Raw genomic sequence first — 22,959 nt, 5'->3', positions numbered from 1 at the left:
TATGACCCGCCCGTGGTCAATAGGTGATAAATCTGAGAGGCCCAGTAGCAATACAGTGCTGCCTTAAATGTGAGATCCCTCGGGAAGGATGTGGCTGAAGTCAAAGGGGCTCATTGATGACCTTTTGCCCCATCAGGGCACTTCCTGCCAAATTGGCTGATCAGCAACCTGCCCCCAACCTTCTCCGTACTGGAAATACAATAAGAAACAGAAACAGACTTTCCCTGATTTATTTATCAATTTATTTTTTAATCTTGATGACTAAATGTGATATTATTCTTATTTTAGTTATATTAGTTTTACCCCTGAAGTCTCAACATGTGTAATGCTTGAAATCCTACTATTCAAACAAACCTTGTGTGAAAACCCTTATAATGTATATACAGCATTTGAATGTTGAGTTATCACATTCTTATCACCTTGCGCAGCTTACCTTATCTAAGGTAAATACAATAATGTGCTCATTAGGCTTTGCTTCACGGCTACTTGGCAGACATGTTTGCTCAGTAATAAGAGCTTGTCAGAGGCAGACCAGGTCACTGGGGTGGGGGAGTGCATGTGTGTGTTTGTGTACGTGTAAATGGAGGAGGCTAAAACCTAGAAATTATGCCGTCAGTGCAGCTCTGTGACACAGTAATTGAATAAGTCCTGCGTACCTGAGGAGGTCCGCAGCCCTCTGCAGCTGAAACTGCCACATCCAAGCCAATAGCCCTTCCATCCTGTCCTCCAGTGCTTGTGGCCAACCGCCAAAATGACTTTTACATAATTAATCCACATTGATCATCTGGTTAGCACATGAATCAAATAGTAGAATAATTAAGTCACAAAGTTTTAGACTCTCGGCGTACTCAGTCTCTCCTCGGTCAAATGTGGCAGAAAGTTCACTGGACAATGCTTCAACTTTGTGAACCCGAGGTGAGAAGTCAGTCTAGGGCTTGAATAAGTCGACTCCTTGAATCAAGAAAGCGTAGAAAAAATATAGCGCTAGACTCCCAGGAGTATCATAAAGATTTTCTGATCTTATACTTATTTTAATGCCACTCAAACCGGGCCAGGTTTCCTCTCTTTATTTTAATTGTTCAGAGCTGTCGTCACCAAAAAGTAAAAGCAATAGGGTTAAAAATGGTAGCTGATATCGTCTTTTATCACGCTTATATTAGAAGCATTTACTGTCGCAGTATTCGAGGCAGAAACTTCCTCTCCCTGACACTCCAATTGAAACCTGGATGTAACTGACTGAGTGAATCACAGCTCAAATAGTGCTTGGCAAAGCAAGTCCGGTGTGGCTAACAGACCTCATCAGCAGAAAAAGTGGATTCACTGTTGCAACATTTAACAGGAAATTTACCAATAGGTGCAGTGGAATAAGGCGGTGGGAAGGTAGTCCAGCAAAACAGAGCTGAAGAGGTAGTGAAACTGAGACGTGTAAATCAATGCTTGCTCTTTCTCATTCTGATAGGAGTTTGTCTGTCTGTGTGTGCGTGTGTGTGTGTGTGTGTGTGTGTGTGTGGCAGGATACAGAAATAGAAAACAGATCATGTGCATCTATTAAGGTTGTGTTTATTTACAATGCTAATTCATTCTGTCACCAGTGAACACTGCGAGCGCTTTTAAAGTTATCTCAAAAAGTTCATGGTGGAGAAAATACATTTAAGACTTCCCTTCTCGCTTGTCTGGGTCACAGGATAAATGTTAGCTGTACTAGCTAAGTAGTTTTAATTGAAGTAGCAGTGGCATCATTAAAGACCGGCTATCATTATTATAAAGCACATGGTTAGGATGATACCTCCATTCCCACCCACCGGCACATCAACCACGACAACCCCCCCCAACACTTAACCCCACCCCCCTAGACGCCGGCACATCATTATGCAGCAGCATCTATCACATACTAGCTTAATTAAGGCTTGTACAGTACATTAACCAAGAGGAGTAGCCAAGCTCAAATATTTATAAGGTTGACTATATTTATGATCTCTTGTCAAAAGCTCTTTTAAACAGACACCTTTGTCCTCTGATCTCAATATAAAAACAAACACAAAAAACAGAAGATTGAAGTATAGCAGGTTAATTACATGAACGATTTATTTTGTGAAATCAAAAAAACAATACCTCTTTTTATTCATTGATACTTTCCGTTTTTTTAGTGGTTCCTAAGAAGCGCGTTTTCAAGTGAGGGGTGAATGGCACTTCTGCCTTAACAAAAGATTCGGAGTGGGGTTATCTCTAGTGCTGAGAGCCCTTCGCTTTTTTTTACCTCGTTCTTTTCTACCTTGGTTTGGAGGAGCCAGAAGAATGATGTTTATTCAAAATACAAAAAAACGTGCTTGACCTTGTCCTCAATCGCTCCCACACCGACCTTTGCTTGTGCAGTAGAGCTGGTAAGAGTGGATGATGTGCCAAGAAGGGCTGTCTAAAGGTACGCGCAATTCAATGCGGGCATAGTTCACTCGTGAATTGAAAATTATAAAGTACTTTTATCAATCATCCATTGTTGGGAAGAGACCAGGCATGTACATTTACTGTTCGATTTCACTTTTGTGAGAGAATATGTAACGCATATGTAGAGGTGAGCAGTATCATATCCACTTACAGATGCTTTATACTGTCGAGTTCACCAATGTATTCTGACCCTTCACACAAACTCCTGGCAGGAATTCTTAGCGTGGAAGGGTCATTCTTTTTTACATGCTAGAAAAAAATAAGTTACAACCTCACAACTGTATGACTGCAGATGTGGGCTTCGGTTGACCCCAACTGTGGTCCTATTTCCCAGCTAAGTGGGAAGTATATAGTGTTAGATATGAATAGATGTGATCTTAACCGGCCAAACACTCAGGTGGTGTGGCTGGATGTTTTTCACCTCAGGATGTCATTGAGATAAAGTCACCTCGGTGTTGCGTGGGCGGAAGCGAGTGCTCTCATTGCAGGGTGCAGCCATGTTTAAGGGAGAGTCACAGTTGGAGCGCATTAGTGTTCTTTTTTTTCTAGGCTGTTTTACCATGTGTTGCCAAAATAGTGGGTCAGAGAGAAAGAGAAGGAGGGAAGAAGAAGGGAGTGTAGTTGAGTCACATTTTCATTTTGGCGGTTGAGCTGTTGTTTTGTAGGAAGCTCATAAATGATGTCAGAGGAGAATATGCTGAAAATTAGATGTGATATCTTGGCATGAGAACCATTTGGAAGAGGACAGTCTTGTGAAAAAATAAATCAAGGAAAGGTTAAAAAGAAAAAATATTATATTTATATGTAGATGAATGTGATAAACAGCTAATTATCGCGGTTGCTTTATAAATAATACACAGGTTTTCTGTTATTTCCCGATTATTGCATTCAGCATTCAAATCCATCCTTAACTATACTTCGCTTCAACCACCTTTAACTTTTCAGCAGAGTTCACACAGCACCACCCACACTATTTCAGTAGATGCCAAGTGATCACTGCTGACAACTAAACATTGACCATTTTGCACCTAGAATAGATACAAGGTAAAAAAAAAGAAGAAGTACTTTAGTTATGCTAAAATTTCTCTGTAGGTAGAAGAAGTGCTGGTAATGTCCAACTGCTTGCCCTCCTGCCCTGACACCGGAGCAGCATATCAAGCCTACGGGCATCACTGTGGTGGGAGCGCAGATGCTCCACGGGCCTCCTCCTCCTTGCTCCGGCTAGCGTAGGAAGGGAAAACCCAGCAGCGCTCGTAACTGCATGCATGAACACTGTAAGCCTTCGGCCAGGTGGTTGGTGGTGGGGTCTTGCTTTTATTGATTTCGGTTACTTCTCTGACAAACATCCTCCTCTTTGTTTGGCCACCAAGGGCAGCAAGAGGAACGAGCAGCGTGGGGTGTTTCTGGATTTAAGAGGGAAAGACGAAACCAGCAGCCATGCCTGGCCTGTGAAACCTTTGCCACTTTAACCTCTTCATAGGAGAGAGCGTTATGCATACCGCTCTATTTGACTGCGTTGATTTGGCTGTTCCTCAGATGACCAGTACCTGTGCAGTAAAATAGCAAGGCCTTATTTGAAACAAGGTATTTATAATCTTATAATCACTGGGAATTTTTAGCCTTGTTCATCAATTCAATATAAAAAATATATACATATTGTGACACAATTTTCAGACCGGAAGAACTTCAGATTATTGCACAAGGTTAAGAAGTAAGGGTCAAATACATTCATAACTAATATGTATTTCCAGGTTTTAAAAAAAAGGAGCCACTTCTTCATGAGACCCACCAAGGTCTCAGTTCCCGGCCTTGTCTCAGATACACTTTTGAGCCGAAACTCTATAATCACTCTTTGACGCAAATATGGTTATCTTTTGGTTTTCTCGGGATGTTATTGCCAGCCCTGAACTGTAATGAAAACACATATTAAGGACAGAAAGATCTCCAGGGCCTGTCATTGTGCATTTACAGTTTAGGCATTCGGTTGCTGCTTTAATCCAAAGTGACTTGCATAGATCCACAGCATGATCTGAACCCGAGTGATAAGTTTGAAAACCGAATACTAGCTAATTCATTCTTAAAGCCCTTCGTGACTCACCGGTTGCTGAAGTTCAGGCCTATCAAAATGCACTGTTCCATTGATCATATTCTGTTTCAAATAATGACAGATAAGACTGTTCACACCTTTGTTTTGTGAGCAGCACACAGTTATACAGTATATATCGAAGCACACACGCACATCCTCCCCCACACATACAGATTCAGGCCTTGGGCCTACTGTACGGCATTCTTATCTTCAACGTGCAGACTTAGCATTGTGGCATCATCGAGCTTGAGTCTCCCTGACGCCACTGATCTCAGCTCAGGTTAGACTCGCGCTAAATTGTTGTTAATTCAGCATTGCTAATCTAATGGGGTGCTGCCTTTTTACTTTAAATCACAGAATTAATTCAGTGTCAGGGGTCCTTTTTCACACCAGCAATATTGTTTCTTTCTCTTTTTAATTTTCTCTTCTGGATGCTATGACTATCACCCTGCCATGTATAATGTTATTAAGTATGGCCAATGCGGTATAAGCTACCGCCCCAGAGTCAGTTTAACACGCCAAAACTATGACACCTTTTGAACTGCCACGCTGAGGTTTTTTCTTTACATGTCCAAGAATGCAATACAATCTCACAATTGGCTCTATTTTCCTAAAAAATAAAAAATAACATTTTTGTCCTGGTTACACAAAAGGTTGTTTTTAATTAACAGTGCAGTAAAATAAGAAAGATTAAAAACATGACTAGGTATTTATTCATAATTTGATCAAGAAATCAGTCCCAGATTTAAAAGAAACACTTTTTTTATTCCCCCTCACAAATGCTTCACTTAACAAAGATTGACAGAGAGATCCAAGAAATCCCAAAAGGAAACAGCTGCATGGACAAGAGAGCAGTTTTTTTTTCCAATTCTCCTTTGTGATTATGTGTTCCTGTATTTTCGGACCACAAGGTTCAAGTGGCAGAGAGCTGGCATCCAAGTGCATTCAACTCCAACAAATGTAAAACAAAATGATTTAACAATTAGTACAATAGGAGTATTTTATATTTTAAAATGAGACAAAACACTAACAATATTGTCTTTTCTGTATTTTGTAAGACATCTGGGAGACTGTTGACATCAACATCATGCAGGTGTAGAAATATGTTGGTTGGGTTGTGTAAAGTCTCTGTCTGAGGTTAGAAAGGCGGTCATTCAGCGTTGCCAGCTGTTGTTTGGAGCTCAAGCACGATTTGTGGCGGGGCGGGGGGGTTACAAGTCAAAGCATTGCTGAATGTAATTTCTTGCCATCCTGACAGCAAGCACGTATAAAGTGGCACTCTGTTTCGGGGTGATTGGGGGGAATTGGTTCTCGGAGTGACAAATGATTAGCTGTTATCTCAGACAGGATTTGATTCCTACAGGCAGCCGGCCGAACAGCCCGTCAGCCTCTCTGCGCTGAGTCAGGTAACTGAACAGTGGATACAGAGGTGTATTCACAGGATATAGAGTCATCGGCCACAATACTGCCCCCCTCCCTTTGTATTCTCCTTCGGTGCCTTCTGCCAGGACAAACCATAATCCGCTCTGTCAGGGGAAGATTACGACTTTGTTTAATTGGAGATGGGCTTTGCTGACAATTAGGTTGCCCAGTGGCTCAGGTGTTGTGGTGTTTTTCACCGTGGTGTATTCATATAGAAAAAATAGAGCGGTGTGAGCTAGAAGCCAGATACTGAGTGTTACTTTTGAGAAAGCATTTCTTGGATCATGCAGGCCAAAGAGTTTTACACATTAATCCCAGAGGTAGACTTGAATGCTTTGTCTGTCTAATGGCTCTTTGGCACCTCAGATTCCTGTTGGAAGCCAATTTATAGTAAAGACAGAGAGTTAGAGGAAGCTGCTCACCACTGGTGCAAGCTTTCTGAAAAAAAGGCTTAAGGTGTTAAAGCATGATTGGTAGCTCTCATTGGTGCCATGGACCCCACGGGCACATGTCATAAACATGGAGACTTCAGTGCTCCATGTTTCCTCAAAAAGATCTGACAGTAAAGATTATTTGTTTGAGGTCTCTCAACCCACTATGATGTGAGTAAATAACCTTACAAACATCAAGATAATTGATTAGATACATTCTTACTGATATATACCAGCCTTCTGGTCAAGAATGTTCTGGGATCATGTCAAACTTCTTGAGCAAGCAATGTGAAAGGCTACGGCATGTCTTGGAGGTCATGAAAACAACATGAAAACGTCCCTGCTGGACACTCTGTTTTCATTACTTAAAACAACAAATAGTTTGGAAATAAACCTGAGGAAGAAAAGACCTCCAGTGGGGCACTTAAACTTCCTGTGTAAATGAAGTTATAGGTGAAGTATGTGTTTGCTTTTTTAGTGTTGACTTCACATTTCTTTTAAATCTTCTTTGACCGCAAGAAATACCAACTTCTTCAGTGTTAGGGATTTAATTCTACATGAGCAAACTGTTAACATGGTTTGGCTACTTGATCAACTCCCTTTGGGATCATCCAAGCTAAAAATGTATATTAAAAAGGCGCCTTGGAAAAAGCGCTCGCCAACTGGCGTCTGAAATATTAACCACGCTTTAGGGGATTGTTCAACAATAACAACTCTCACCTGGGGATCTGCCTCTCATATGTCCCTTCTTACACCAGAGGCACAAGGGCAATGTTTGGTGGTCCTGCCCTTGCTGACATAGGTTGCTAAGGATATATGTTATTGCTAAAGTGATGATTGCTATAGTTGTTTTGCTCTCCAGGGAATGTACTGCCCCCATGCTCCATCTGTGGGAGCTCAACTTATTCCCTGTGATTTATGACCTCTCCATCAGAATCATCCCACGAGTCCTACCCTGGTGCAAACGCTGTGACTCCTGACTAAAATGGATTAGGTGCAGTTATCCACAAATGGATCCTTGACTACCTCTGTCCTGTTAACCTCAGGCTGGTTTGATTGAAAAGGTGGAGTGAGCAGCTCACTCTGATCCGTAGCGTCTCAGTTTGCCAGCGGTAATTACCTGTTTTGAATGAGTTAATAACCATAAGAAAGCAGTTTACCATGGATAAAAGGGACAGTATCTGCTGTTCAAAGCGATGAGAGGATTCTAACCACGCTGGGATGTGTGTGTATGTGTGTGGGGGGGGTGATACTTTCCCTTCATGAGCTCTCGAAAGGGAAGAAAAAAGTTTCCTTATCAGGTATGTACTTAAAAGGATCCCACTGCTGGAAGCACTCTGTCTTAGGGGGGAGAGGAGAGGAAGATGAAAGGCTTTTGTTAAAAGTGACGCTCAGCACAGGTTTCCTGTGCCTTGCCTCAACTCCCCTGTCCTTCCCTGCCTGAATGCTCAGCTCTCTTCCTCCCTCTTTTGCCATTTGACTCACGAAGCTGTCTTTGAGGGGGGAAAGTAAACCCTTCTTGCCGCCTGCCAGTGTTAGATTAAATACCGAGATGGCGACAGGAAAAAGGCAGGGAGGAAAAACAAAAAAAAGTGCCTGGCTGACTTCAGCACTGGGGCAAAGGAGAGGAGTTATCAGGTTGGCGACGGAAACCGCCAGTTAGTCAGCAGGATTTGCATTCCATCTTCTAAACATGTTGCCTCAAAGTTTGTGATGTCATGCTGGACTGTCCCAGGCAGGACTGTGTCCATGAGATTCTATTCTTTCCTTATCAGTCGTACATGGCAAATCATAGGTGCCAAAAGCCACAAAGACAACAGTCTGTGGTAGTATTTTCGGAAGGGTTTGTTCTTTCCTTGATGGCTGGTGATTTTAATTTGGATTCAATCTGGTTCTGATAAAGAATACAAAAATGTGCTGAGAAAGAAGTAATGAAAGTAGTGGAATCAAAGGTTATACACGTCAGAAGAAACCTTATCTATTTGCTGAGCACTTCATAGACTGCCACATTGGAAAAGTGTTTTTCCCTTTATTTAATCTAAACAAATCTCTGGCTCTGTACACAGGAAAACATTTACACTTTGACAAACGTGGACCTGTAAAACCATTAGGGGCCTTCATGAGTAGAAAAGATGATGTCTCTGTGGGATGTAAAGGAAGTATTAAGACATAGTAATAATGTATACCTTGGCTGGGTTTCGCCATCCCTCTTTTTGCATCGCTTGCTCTCTGCCTGATGAATCAGTGCCGGTAAGAAAAACAGCAATAGTCTCCATGCAGTGACAGTGCTCTGGCAGGTTTGTAAGTGCTGCACCAGGGAGAGAAAAGAAAGAGTGCAGGGCTATGCATCCTGAAAATGACTCTTGGTAAGCACAATAATGTGTTTAACTTGTAAACTAGCGCGGGTGACAGATTACAGGCGGTCCAGCACTGAGCCAAGAAGCTGGCATCTCAGGCATTCACCTTTTGCCTCTACATCTGTCCTCCTAATGGGCTCCACTTTCCTGCCATAGCGACACAAAACCTAAAATCCTCAGGCAAAGCTCTCATTCCTAACACTCATTCTATTTCCCAATTAAACGAGAGGGCATGATTAGTTTATTAGCTGTAGCAAAAAGCTCATGCGAATGTGTTTGCGGATTCTTAGCCGTTAATGAGCAAATTCAAACCCTACTGAATGGACGCTTGTGGGGAAGGAGGAGTATTCGTGTGCGGCTAATAATAGCACCCGAAAGACAAAAGATGGAGGAAATGGCATTATAGAAAGGGGGGTCTGAACAATGGGAGCCTACCAGCGCTCTTAATGCCATGCTCTTTCATTTTTTAAAATTGTTTCCCTTTTGGAATTATGTATGCTTGCCATCCTCTCCTTCAGGGTTTGGCAAAGTGTGTATACACAGACACTTCTTCCTCAGCCAGGCTTGCTAACACCAGGGAATAGAGGAAGGTCTTGAAGCACAGGAGACAGTAGTTCCACCTGTGGGAAATGAACTCCGCCGCAACCCTCTCTTTGTTTTCTCGCAGTGTTGGCAGGCTTAACCGCCTCCTTTACAAGCCAGGTAAATTGTTCATTAGTGCTGAGGTAAGAAGGGGGGATAGGAGGTGCTGTACGGAGATATTTTTTTTCTGTTCACAGAGAAGTGAGAAGAACAAACAAGTCGGAGCATTTGTTCAACGGTGTAATCTACACATCAATTATCCTGCTGAGCTAATTAGCACCTCGGCATACCCCAGGTACCTGAGCGCTCACACATGCTTGACTCTTTCAAGCCACTGATCAAAAAAAAAAAGGAGAGGATTGACAGAAACACAGGAGGCAGAACCCAGGGGTAGGAAAGGGGAAGGAAAGCCTTAGATCAAAATTTCCTTTTTACTTACTGTATATGGAGACTAGCGATTGTGTATGCAGCCATTCACCGCTCAATTATGTAAGCTGTGTATTTGCATATTCCTGAATGCATGCCATGGAAGGTGATTTTTCAGAACTGTAGGATAGGAAGTGTCTTTTAAAATCAGGCGTCCCGAACACTTTTTGTACCGCGGACCGGTTAGATGTTATATTCACAGACAGACGTTCAGATATTAAAAATACAATAGCATGATCTGCAGAAAAACTACAATTAAAGATGTTTGTGTATTTGCATCTATGTATGTTTGATGTATGCCGTCGATGGTGTTCTGCATGTTTATTTCCTAGAGTTTTAAGACGCCAATTTTTGTGTTTTAGCATTTTTTTTATATGAAAGAAGGACTTTTAAATAGGAGTTTATGTTTTGACAATCACACACTAATGTTATCTTTTTCTTAATAAAACACCTTTTAGGCAGTAATAATAAATCTAACATTTTTCCTTTCTTTCTGTGTGGATTTGAAGCAACCGGACCAATGCGATAAATCATCCACAGATAAAATAGGAGATATTTTCTCCACATGTCCTCATATTGTTTTATGATTCGACATATATTTCAAACCATCAAAAGAGACCGCTGTATTAAACAAGCAGACGTCTTGGGTCATGGCTTTTTGCATGGTTGTGGATACCATATAAACCTTCTACTGAAGATTCCTCATTGAAAAACCTTCTCTACAGAAAAAGAGCCGTAGGTACGCTCATCCCCCCACTGACCTACCCCTCCCACTTCCACCCTCTACACACCGTGTAATTAAAAGTGTAGTTTTTGCCCTCCTACGGCGAGATAAGAAAGACAGGTAGAACATAAAAAAAAAATTAAAATGGCGAGCCGGAAATAAAAGAAACAAAATGCCTCAGTCTGCTCCTGCTTACTCCCACCCACGTCATGGGCTCTGGGGCCTCCACCGCCTGTTTGTGCCGTTTACCGAGATTGCGAGGAAGGTTAAGTTGTGTCATCTTTCACCGCGGTCTTACACCTGGCGTACCTTGCCGCTAGCTCCTACTCATGCACACGGAGAGAGGTGTTCAAAAAAATCAGTTATTCATCGGGAAACTCATGAATAAGACAAAAAAAAAAATCGATTCTAGTTCATCTTTAAATTTCATTCCGGGATTTTAGTCTAAACTCCGGCTGACCTCAGAATAATCGAATGAAATGTTGCAATGTTTGTTGCGTTTTCATATTGGCTTTAACTAAATTAATTCTAATTTAAAATTAATATTTCCTTTTTTAAAGAAAACAGTAATGAGTAGCTAAGATGATGTATTCAGAAGAACAGGTTGCAATGGTGGATCTATCCTTTAGGTTAATTGGGATTTTGCTAGCATTTGGTGTGTGCATGCAGGCCTGTCGCCTGCTGGGGATGAATCGCTCCCAGCCCTGTTTCCTGGTGCCTGTTTGATACCTGGTGGGGATGCTATTCAGGTGACAAAGGTCTGCTCAGTGTGTGTGTGTGTGTGTGTGTGTGTGGGAGCAGCAGATGTGATTTTTAAACTCATTAAAATGTGAATGAGGCCCCAGGCCACCAGTATGACTTGGACCAAAAAAAAAAAAAAGAGGCCCCCCCTTTCTCATCCTCCTGTGGCCCCTCACCTGGACCCTGGTCTCCCCTTGTTCGTCCTGTTTGATCTCTTTGGTCCATCTGAGGTCCCAGTAACACACACACACACACACACACCCACACATTGATCGACCTTTAAACAGCTGGTGACTGGCAGAGGTTTATGACAGTCAGGGGTTGCCTCTCGCCTCCGAGTTCAATGTTAATATCAATCTGTGTAGGAACTGTTAGTGGGCGCATCATTAAAGCCGGTTTAGCTCTCAGGTGCTGTTTTGATGAAGCTGTGACCCTGTCCTTGCTCAAGAATGCAAAATAACCTTGGTTAAATCAAACCGCCAGAAGACACTTAGGTCATCAGTTTTGGCGTCAGATGGGAATGAAAGTAAAAGACGACTGAATAAACATGTCCCTCCTCTCGCTGAGAAGTAAAAACAATAAATTCTATATTCCTCAAACAGGTAAAAGAAGATGTTTCCTGGTAAAGGAAGTTAACACAATAAGCTCACACTCGTTTATAACTCAGGTTAAGCTATATCAACAGAGAAAAGTTCAGTAATCTGGCTTGCAATATGTTACCAAGCTCTCTCATTATTCTCGCAGTGGAGCGTAATAAATTCACGATATCAGATTGGTCCAATACAGTATATAGATTTATTAAAGCTTTTAATCAGTTCTGGCAAAAATTAATTTTGCAATGATTGCTTACATTTGAATTTGCATATGCTTAGTGTGAGTCATTTATTTTTATAGATTCTTTTTTATTATTAAAAGGAGGCACGTGGCTGCTGTCAGGGATGAAGAATAACCGGTTTTTCAGAGTCCAAGCTGCAGAGACGCACAATTCTTAAGCGAAAAGCGACACTTCATCGATCAGTTTATAGACATTACTTAAAAAAACAAAACATAAAAAATATATTTTTTGGTTTTTAAATGACAGGTTTCAATAGATTTCCAGCAATGCAACCCCAAAAAGTTACCTTGTTTGACATCTAATTCAATAGTGTAGCTTTAAATGAATTCATGTGTTCTGCCGTTTGTTTCCATCTTCATCCCTGATCAAAGTAGAAGCTTTCTCCTTTGTCCTGTCTGTTTGCCTCGGTTGTAAATACCCACAATGACACAAACCCCACTGAGATGCACAAACACACCAAGGATCGCAGATGCAGACTCCTACACACTTACACTCGCGCTTTCAGGGCAGATAAGAGTGACTCATAAACAGATGAACCCGAAGCAGATGTGATACGATGGTGGCCCAAAGTGTTATAAAGCTACAGCGAAAACACTTTTTAAACTTTTGTTTCAAGAATCCCTTCCATCGCCGTAGAAATTAAATATAATCTTGATTTAAAATTAAATTACTCAAAGCTCCAGTAGCAAATGTCTCCTCCTCTTTCTCTCTTAGCGTGTGTGTGTGTGTGTGTATGTTTCCAGCGCACTCTATTTATAAAAATGCCATTTTAAACATGTGTGTATATTTATTTTTATCACCGCATGTCGCTGCCTGACATGTAGGTGTTTTTGTGTAGGCCAGGGTGTGGACACCGGGGCCACAGTGTCCCTCAGAGACCCGGCATGAGGAGGAGTGGAAAGTCAGAGAGGTAGAGAAAGAGAAACGATTAAGATAACGGTCTCTGCTTTTGGCACACAGACACACACACACACTTATCACTATCAGAAACACATTATTATTGGATAGCTGACCACTGGAGAACCCTGGCAAGCACCTTGAGATCGGATATTTCCCCCCTCCGTCTCCAGGGAAGCGCTCATGAATTAAATCATCCTATGACAAGGTAACTCCAAGAGTTAACTTTTGTTTAATATAATTGAAATTATCTTGTAATGTTTGGTCAAATTGTCATGTATTTGTGAGAAACAATCCGTTTTTATAGGTGTTACTGACATCTTTTACTACTTGGTTGGAGTTTTATAATGTTTTGTTAAAACAATTTATTGGTTTTGAAAACTATTTAATCTATTTTTGAAAGTGAAAAAACCTTCGACAAAGTTAGCGTCCCTGAACATGTATTCTAGACTCAACAAACGCAGACTAAGCCAAAAGTATAAAAATGGTGTGTTGCTCCTAAATTAAAAAAATAACATAAAAAAGCTGGAGCTGGAGCAATGGTCACGCTGAAGTGTTCGACGGATTCCAAAACTGAAATTTCTTCACCTAGCAAACATTTTCTCTTTTTCCCTCTCTCTTTGGTTAGTTAAAGTAATTACAGGCCAATAACTGACAGCCAAAACCAGGCAGGAGAAAGTAGAAGGGGGCTGTTTTTCCTCGGCAGCCTTTTCTGCCGAACATCTGCTGAGAGATTTGCATATTAATTAACCCATATTAACTCTAATTATTCTGGGAAATTATCAAATAAATTAAATTTTCTAATTTTAACCGTTATTTTTCCGCCTTTTTGCCGCGGCTTGACGGCTGTCAGGGAAACATCGGTAGGCGATGAGCTGCTCACCTGCGCCAGGGTTTAAAAAAATAAAATAAAATAAAAATCATAAACATCAACTGTCTCCTTCGCACACCCTCCCCCTTCTTCTGAACCTTCCCCTTCTCCACTCTTTTCTCCCCTCCTCTTCTGGCCTGGGAGTCCTGAGGGCAGCCAGGGAAAGCTTTTGTGCGTCTTTTTTTATTCTTTTCCTTGTGTGACGAGAAGGGGGGGAGAAGGGGTTTACGCCGAACATTTGTTGGAGGCAGGAACATGTGTGAACCGGGGGAGGAGGGAAAAGGGAGGGATGGTGGGGGGCACAGATGGTGAGTCCATGCAGGACCGAGCAAAGGTGGGACCTCTGAGCTGTTGAGCAAACCTCTTAGCTCTCCCTACCTTCCTTTCTCTCCGCAGCCTGTTGCTCAGGCCTCCTCTGCAAATAAATGGGACTTTAATTGAATTAGAGTCAGAGCCGCCGCTCGCCAAAAGAACCCAGAGGAGGTTTTTTGACTGGAGTCGGTTCACGAAATATCTCTTAAACATAAGACGGAAATGGCAAAACTTTTGAACCACCTAAACAATATATATATATATTTTTTAATAATAAACCTTTTATTAATTTTTTTATACATCTATTTATTTAACCAAATAATAATCTGCTTGATAATATTTACACACTATACTTGATAATGTTTAATATGAAGTCACATTTACAAAGAAGTCGTACACATACGCGCAGATAGACACGTTCACTTATCCCAGGTTGCGTTTACACATCGCTGAGTTTTCGCCATTAATCGTCCTCCCCTTCCCTCCTCCTCCTCTCCTGGTCCTCACCCCTCTCGCTCTCTTTCTTTCAGAGCTTTTGTTTGCCCTCTGCCATCGTCCTTTTACCGACTTGGCCCTGATTCGGCCCTTGTGCCGGATCGCACTATTGTGCCGAGACAACCATCCAAACACGGCTGTCCTTGTTTTGTCTGGTACCACGACTCTCTCTTGTAAAAAAAATACTGATATCATTATTTATTTGTTTGTTTTTTGGCAAAAGTTAAATTCCCTCGAACATATCGGAGAACTCCTTCAGACAAGAGTAAGACTCACCCGAAGGAAGTGCTTAAACTGTAGCAGACAGGAACAATGGCAGACAAAAGGTCATGATGAGAATCCACTACTGCAGCCTGTAGCCACGAGGCAGCGACCTCGCTTCCACCTTATTGCTCCCTCTTCACACACACACACACACACACACACACACACACACCGAGACACACATATACAACTCCCTATCTCGCTCACAGCCATCCAGGTGATCCGTTTAACTCACATTCATGAGACAGGGAGCGAGCGTGAGCAGTTATCGTCCAATAGGGAGAGTGTCCTGGCTCATTATCGGCGTAGGAGGCCGAGCGTGTCACCTGGAGCTAAGCCCCGACACTTGGTTAAAAAGTCAGTCGGGGTTAGAGCAAGAGCATCGACGTGGGTGTTAGTCATTTCCCCCGCAGCGCTCACCTCTACCGTTGGCCAGCTGAACAGAAGCTCACGCTGAAACTTGGTCATGATGGGCATTTAGCAGAACCTCCTGGGCACGGCAGTTACGGGCTAAATAGCGATACCTGTGTGTGTTTTTTTCGAGTCGTTTTTTTTGTAGAAATACAATTGATTTCTCCTTCTGTTTCGGTAGAAAAAAAAAAACTTTATGCTACGGCATTTTCATCTAAAGCTTATGGCTAGCGTTGACTCTTTTTGTGTCTCAGACTCTCGAGTGCAGCATGTGGTCCGACAACTGTTGTCAACAGCGCACACCAAGTGGATGTTATGCAGGAGTCAATTATGGCGGCGACATTTTTGATCACGGCAGCCATTCATTTACTGTCAGACCAGATGCATCGTAAACACAATAATTTCAGATCCGCAGCACTAAATTAATTCCACTCAGTAGAATACAACATTTGAAATATGGCTCCGCTGATGTTGTACCATTTTTATTTATCTTCATCAAATAAATGATGAGGTTTTAATAAGACACTCTCTCAGGCTGTCACTGCTAATCCTTCCCGGCGTTCCAATCAATATACAATATTCCTCTCTGTACTTTGTGTGAGTGACAGAATAATGTGGCTTTGTGAAAGGGTTATGTCAGAAAGTCAGAACCTGATATTAATCAAGTCTCGCTGCGTGTCGTTTTAATTATCCGCAAAACTCAACCCTTTTATTTACCTTAGACGCTCTTGAAAGAAAAAAAACAGGTAAAAAAAAAAAAGAAAAAAGAAAGACATAATTGCTTTTGTCAAGGGTGACACTTAAGGTACGACAACTAGACAAGAGGCTTTTCGGAGAAATAAACATTATCTTTTCTTTCTCTTCCTCACAAAAGGCTGATTAAGAGAGAGGTTTGAGGGGGACGAAATAACTGCCTGTGAAATATTCCGAGGTTAGAATTACTTTGTTACGTGACACAATACCAATAGATGCTTGGTGCTCGGCGAAGGGAGAGGCTCTTGTCAGCAGTGGCACCTAAACAATAGCGGCTTTCTTGCTAACGCGTTTGACTTGACAAGCGCCCTGATGTCAATTTTCGCTTTTTGGAGGTATATGTTGAATGCGTAAGAAGACAGCTGATGTTCGGGGGAAGATTGCGTCTACTGTAATTTCTCGACAGTCGAACGCCCACTTTCTTAAATATGTGCAGAAACTTCAGGGATGTCAGGAATTTTCTTTTTTTTGTAAAAGACGCTGGAAGGGACAGAAAACTGTCACAATGGCAGTGCTTCTCCGAAGATATAACACTTTCATCCATGTGCTGGAACCCATTTCATATGTGGGAAGTCAGGACAGTGTGTGTTGCCGCCTTGAGTGGGAAACAAAAAGAAGCGCCCTGGCCTCTTTCATTGAGGTAGAATAGCCCTTTAGAACCTGTCCAGCCTGAGATAATTTCATTCAGCTGCCCTCTGCTCCGCCGTCATTGAGTCTGCACACAGAGACCAGGTTCACAGCGATGTTTTGATATCTTCCCAAGCCTCCCGCTCTATTGTTCTCCCCCGGCTATTTAGGCCATCTACTCCTCTGGAAGTTTGGCGACAGAGACCTTGTTGGGCATTGTTGCTGAAGAACGTAACTGTTGTTGAGTGAATTTTAAACTTTGACGGAAAGCGGATAAAATGCGTGAGGGGACAATGACGTCGGTCTTTCAAAAGGGACGTTTAGAAGCTTAATATCAATAGAGCCAAGGTAGACGTGGACCACCCAGAAATCCCTGACGTCCCTCCACTTGCAGGTCTCCAGCCTGTGTTGCCTTTTTGTCATCTCCGAGGAGCATTACTGAGTCTGAACTTGCCTAAACCCTTGTGATCACACCTCTTGAAAAGGTTTTGTTTCCTCCGCCGATTGGTATTCGAAGCAGGTCAGCACACTGCCACCCTCCCCACCCACCCGACCGCCTCCTCCCCCCCCCCCGACTACCTCCCCTCCCACGTCTGAAAGCCCTGTTTTCATTTTAATTTGCACCTGTTGTGCAGTTGTTCGCTATGGGCAAGTGCAGACCGGTCAATCATACAGAGACGTGTTAGGAGGGGATGTGGGGAGATTTATCTTTTGATATGTAGAACGTCTTCAAAAATGCCTAGCCTGAACTTTGTCTTGTTCTTTCTGGGAAAGGTTCAAGAGGCAGTGACACACTTGGGTCTCAGATTACCATAATCAGATTGTTGATTCTCCGGCTGGGCCATCTATTAAACGCCGAATATCTCACGAAATTATCTGACCCGACCTCCCTCTTTTCCCTCTCTCTCTCTCTCTCTCTCGACATGTAGGCTGCCAACAAGGTGTGTCATACTTTTGGCTCTAATGGTATAACCGTTTCTCTCTCAGGGCTGATTTGAACTGTATATGCACGGAGAAATCTGCCTGAAAGCTGTGACTAATTTGCGGGAGAGCCACCTTTGATTGAGTTCACTGCCCTTATTTACGAGCTGGCTATATTTAGAGAATTAGGCTCACACCTCCAGGCCCTGTTGTGAGTCATGGTTTTCTCATGTTAGGGGTGTACTTCGCCGACGATGAAAATGTGTTAATTTTCTCCGCCGTTTCTGAAATACTTGGAATAACAACCGACTGAACCTTTTTTTCCGCGCATAGAAGTGGCATTTGTTACATGGCGCGTGCAATGCCGAGCATCTCAAACGTGACAGCTATGCTCCGGAGCAGAGCCGTCTTGAAAGGTGCAGCTCGTTGGCATCCGCGGCATGTAAGCAGGACTGAAAATTAGTGGCTATTTTGGAACGCATCTCCCCGACAGCTGTCTGCCCACCGCTGTGGTTCAGTCACAAATTCCAGCCGTGGATGCTGTAATTGGGGTGTAACGCGCAGAAAACGAAAATGCATCCACGCCCTGGGTTGAGCAGTGATGTGGCATGACCTTTCAATCCACGAATCAACTTTAATTTTTTCCAACAAGTCGGGATCTCTTCAGAATACGCTGTCATTGAGAGTTTAATCCGAAACATAGCTCATGTCTCGGAGATCTTCAGTCACTAAATATACTTTTTTTTTGTTTTGCTCACGCAGCTTTGAACTACGAGAACGTCGTGGAAACCGGCTCGGAAACGGAAGAGGAGGACAAGCTGCAGGTGTCCGAGGAGGACCCCCTGATCAACGGCACCGGCAGCCCGGCCAGCCTCACCAACCCGGAGGCCTCACCTCGCACTGAGAGCCACAGCTTGCTCACCAAGGATGAGGAGGACGACGAGATGAGGGACAGCGGCGTCGAGCACATCTGGCCCGACAACGACATGCTGAGCGCCTCCGTGGACGGTACTGGTGAGTGTCTGAAGTGCGGGCGCTTGAATACAGTACAGATGTGGGGAGTTTTACGGGAACTGTCAATCAAAAAAACTAGGAAAATAGGACATATTTTCTGATACTTTATCACAAATGTGTGCACATCCTGCCAAATGTAGTTTCATCGTATGCATCCATCTGGTGCCAAAGCAGATTCAAACAAACCCCCAGTGGAGTTCGGCAAACATGTCTCGAGAAAGGACGTGAAAAAAAAAAAAAACTGTTGCACTTTAAAAACTGTCTCAACTTAGATCGAGTCTTTACCCCGAGACAAACAACAAACACTAGCCCTGTGAAAATAAATAAATGAATCGAAACTTTCTCTCTCTAAACAAACCGTATCGGCGCCGGCAGCATTCCTGCTGAGGCCTTTACTGCTGTTACCAGCTCCTCCCTAACAAGCCGGTTAATCCCAGGCAGGTGATACCTTCCCAAACTTATCGTCTTTTTTGTCGGCGCGCTCTGATTGCAGGCGCCCCAGTCACGGATGCTTGAAAGATAAATACTTTTAATTAGGGGGCAGGGCGCAATCATTAAAGAAAAGCCAGACTGCTGCTGCAAAGAATCATTAACAATCTTAAATGAAATTTTTATTTTTATGATGGCCATTTACATGTATAATAAGAGTCAATGGTTCTTGGAGGCATGTGACAGGAACAGAGTGCGGCGAGAAGTCATGTAAGACAGACCCATTTAAATGAGCCGCGCTATTCATTTCTGCTAATGAACTAAAGCAGGGAACATTCAGCGGTCTTAAATTTTAATATGATGGGGAGGGGGGGGGGAGGAATTGCACATTTGTTTCAAAAAAGGATATCAACATATCTCCTAAATAACCGTTGATATTGGCTCCTTAAGGGGATGGAAGAGAAAGACAGTTGGGTAAATAAATCAAGATAAAGGATAAACAAGCTGTCTTGCATACGGTAATTGTTTATTTGATAAAGACCCGCGGTGCCATAATGTCTGTAATTTAACTATGTTGCAATTCCCAGATAATATGCTTCTGCTGTGATAAAGTGTCTGACATATTTCGGAGAGCAAGTCAAGTTCATTAAAGCGTTCGGGAGTCTCTTTCCCAATCTTGTGGGCGCTTTTTTCCCAGCCTGTGTTTTCTTTTCTTTTTTGCCTTGTCGGTGCCTAAGTGTCTACAGTGATACCTCAGCACATAACTTAGCCCTGAGATAAGTTAGCAACCCCTCCTTCTTACTATTCGAACTGATCCCACTTTTTCTTCTTCTTTGCACTAATGCAGACGTTTTGGGAATCAATTTAGAAATAACAGTAACTTTTGAATTACCTCGAGAGGTAAAGCGGCAACGGTTTAAGAACGTCAGCTTGTCAGAAAAGAAGCGACAAAAGTTTATCATCCAGCCGAGGCACAATCAGAGTCTTGTGTCTGGCGCTGTCCTTGACATTCCTTCATCCCACAGCCAGGGCTGGACACGATGTGCTTGGAAGCGTGACATCATTATCACTGACAGACATTTTCAAATAAATCACCTGCTTTTGTCTGCCGTTTCAAGTCTCGTCCGAGGCGTCAGAGGGATTCACACTTTAAATCTTGTTTTCATTTCAAAATTGTTGCCTTCTGTCTTTAATAAAACAGAGGTTTGTGTTTTTGCTGCAGTTTTTGTGCCATTAAACACGTACTGCTTCCAGTAGTTCCAATTTTTTTTTCTTTTAAATAATTACAGTGTTTGAAAAGCATTTCTGCGCTGCCAAAAAACCTTTAAAGACACTCCATTTCTTGGCTGTAAAATGCTCAATTTGAAATGATGGAACACAAATCTCAGCTAAAAATACCAGATTCGGCGTTACGTGTTGCCTAGAAACATTAGCTTGAGAATAAATGAGGCAGAAAGGAGAACTTTAAAGTAACTGCGGCTGTGGTGACCCACCATAAAAATAGGAATGTTTTCAAAACAAACAGCTTCAGCGACACTATGAAAATAGGTGGGCTATGGCCAGGCCAAGGTATTTGGGACTCCTCCTGGGTCCAGACTGCGAAACCTCAACATCAGTCTTCCTTGAGGTGTGTACCTAACCGCCCCAGGTCACGTGATTTACTGCTGACATAACAATCTTCACCGGCATTTAGTGGACGGCCATGCAGCAAAAAAAAAAGCTTCAACCCAGAGAGAAACCCACTAAAACATATACATAAATATCTCTTTTTGTTTGTTTGTTTTATTGTCATTTAAATTGGAAAAACTAGATGAACTAGATAAATAGATTATTTAATGAGAATTTTGTGACGTACAATAATATATTTATTTCGAGTTTTTTTAGACTTTCAATTTAATTTATATTTAATGTTTACGGCCATGCAAAAAAGCTTTAACCAGAGAGGAACCCACTAAATCATATACATACAATTGTTTGTTTGATTTTCTTTTATTTTACGACTCTTATTCCTGGGGAATACTTCTCATACTAGTTTAATTCACTACCAAATAATGCCCTTTTTGTACACTTAAATAATATAATTGTTTTGAATTGTTTTAGAAACGTTTCTAATTCAATTATTCAAACTTTCAGTTAAATTAAATTACTTATATAATTGATAGAATACAGTTGACAATAATCTATAAAAGAGGAAGTAGCGTTTAGTGCCACTTTGTCCCAGTTCACCGCAGCTCAGGACTGGCATGTCGGAATTCATGTGTGTGTGCCAGAGGCCACCAGAGATTGTTGTATGTAGTATTAGTCTACCGCCTACTGGAAGCAGCCCACCCTCCCTCCAGAACACAGATAACAAAAGTTGTCCAAGGTAAATAGCGAAGAGTCGAGGGCCAGTAAATCCCACCGGTCATCCCCTTGCGTCAGACCCAGAGTATGCAGCTAAATTTGATTACACAAAGCAAACACTGTGCACTGTGAGGACACACAAATGTGAGTTCCGACAGCACTCGTACACACTGAAATCTGATACTTGTGGGGATTTTTTAAATCTGTTATGTTTTGTCATAGCTTAATTTATGTCATTTAAACCCGATTTATTTTCTCATGCTCTCCTTGGTGGTATTTGATTCTGCTTGGCAGCCGGATAGAAAAAAAAAAGGAATAGAAGGGGGTGGAATGAGAGTGAGGGGAAAGTAAAACTAAGAATGCCCCTTAAGGACAGCCTGTCATTATTCCTTGACGCCATTGACAGGGGTATTTATCATTGCACCGCAGATGCCAGATCTTTAATTTGAAGAGAAGTCTAAATCTGCTAGCCTCCACAATTATTAGGTCCATTGTTCTCAAGTAAAAATAAAAAATTCTCTTTGCTTCTGGCTTTTGTGTGCAGTAATGTAAGCAGGAAAACAGTATTATCCACTGTACACCCACCACCTTTCCTGTAACATCTCAACAAGATTTCGCTAATGCATCCTGGTGTAATAGCCGAGGGATAGTCACATATATCCGATCCTGCTGCGAAGTAGAGAAATCGGCACAATGCAACACTTGTGAAGAGAAGCAGAGCAAGAACAGATGCAAGAGAAAGAACACAAAGCATGTTTTCTTTTCTTCATAAAAAAAAAATAAAGACTCCATGTTCTCACAAATCACCTTGATCCAATTTTGCAAGAAGACGAAAGAAGTGAGGACTGGCCCGTGTCCTCCTGTTGACCTTGACAGAGTGACTCAGTGAGGGGTTTGTTTATGATCCTGTCAATCTGCTGTTTATTTACAGCGTGTTCACCTGTGCCAGCGAGATATCGGTCCGTCTTTGCTGCTATTACACTGATTGGCAGAGAGACTCGGTTCGGTTTGAACTCTTGAGTGTTGCTCAGTCGGCACGACAGAAGTAATCAAAGCAGTCATGGGAGGAAAGTCAGTGTTTAAAACCCTTTTTTTGTAAGGGCCGAAACTAATTAGGATTTTATATTTGTTATTTGTTGTTTTGTTTTTAATACACAAATATTTCCAATACAAATAACAAAAAAATTGGCACATTTTGTAGTCAATAGTAGATCAAAATCTGCTCTAGTGGACTAAAATAAAAAAAATAAAAACAATTAAAAAAAACAAACACACCCAACATAACTGTGTAATGACTGTTTTTAAACTGGCTTATGTTTTATAGTTTCCATATTTATGTTCCATTTAAAAACAAAAAAGAACCAAAGTCCTACCTTTAACATCAATAATGTAATTTAACTATTGATATAAGTACAACTACAGTAAAAGATTACGTTAATCCAGCCTCAGTATGTGGTTAGAAGAATAGGGTCTAGGGGGGGTAAGAGGGGTTCCCACAAACATGAAATAGCTAAACTATGTCTGCAGTTCCTAAAATAATAACAATCCAGTTTTCTTCACAAGAACCCGTTTTGCT

General features: G+C 42.0%; 1 protein-coding gene across 6 annotated transcripts in view; it reads left to right on the top strand.

Annotated features, from left to right (window-relative positions):
• The window catches only part of zeb2b (zinc finger E-box binding homeobox 2b), a 66,359-nt gene that overhangs the window by 29,997 nt on the left and 13,403 nt on the right, over positions 1-22,959 (top strand). For 4 of the 6 annotated variants that reach the window (XM_087791602.1, XM_087791604.1, XM_087791600.1 and 1 more), the window contains exon 3: positions 18,357-18,611. In XM_087791602.1, the coding sequence (XP_087647728.1) occupies positions 18,357-18,611 (255 nt within the window). The remainder of the gene's footprint in view (positions 1-18,356; positions 18,612-22,959) is intronic. The other 2 variants (XM_087791606.1, XM_087791603.1) reach the window with 1 other exon arrangement.

This window comes from Callionymus lyra, chromosome 5, assembly GCF_982586985.1.
Source record: "Callionymus lyra chromosome 5, fCalLyr1.hap1.1, whole genome shotgun sequence".
Taxonomy (NCBI): Eukaryota; Metazoa; Chordata; class Actinopteri; order Syngnathiformes; family Callionymidae; genus Callionymus; species Callionymus lyra.
This window is presented reverse-complemented; position numbering and strand designations above follow the sequence as displayed.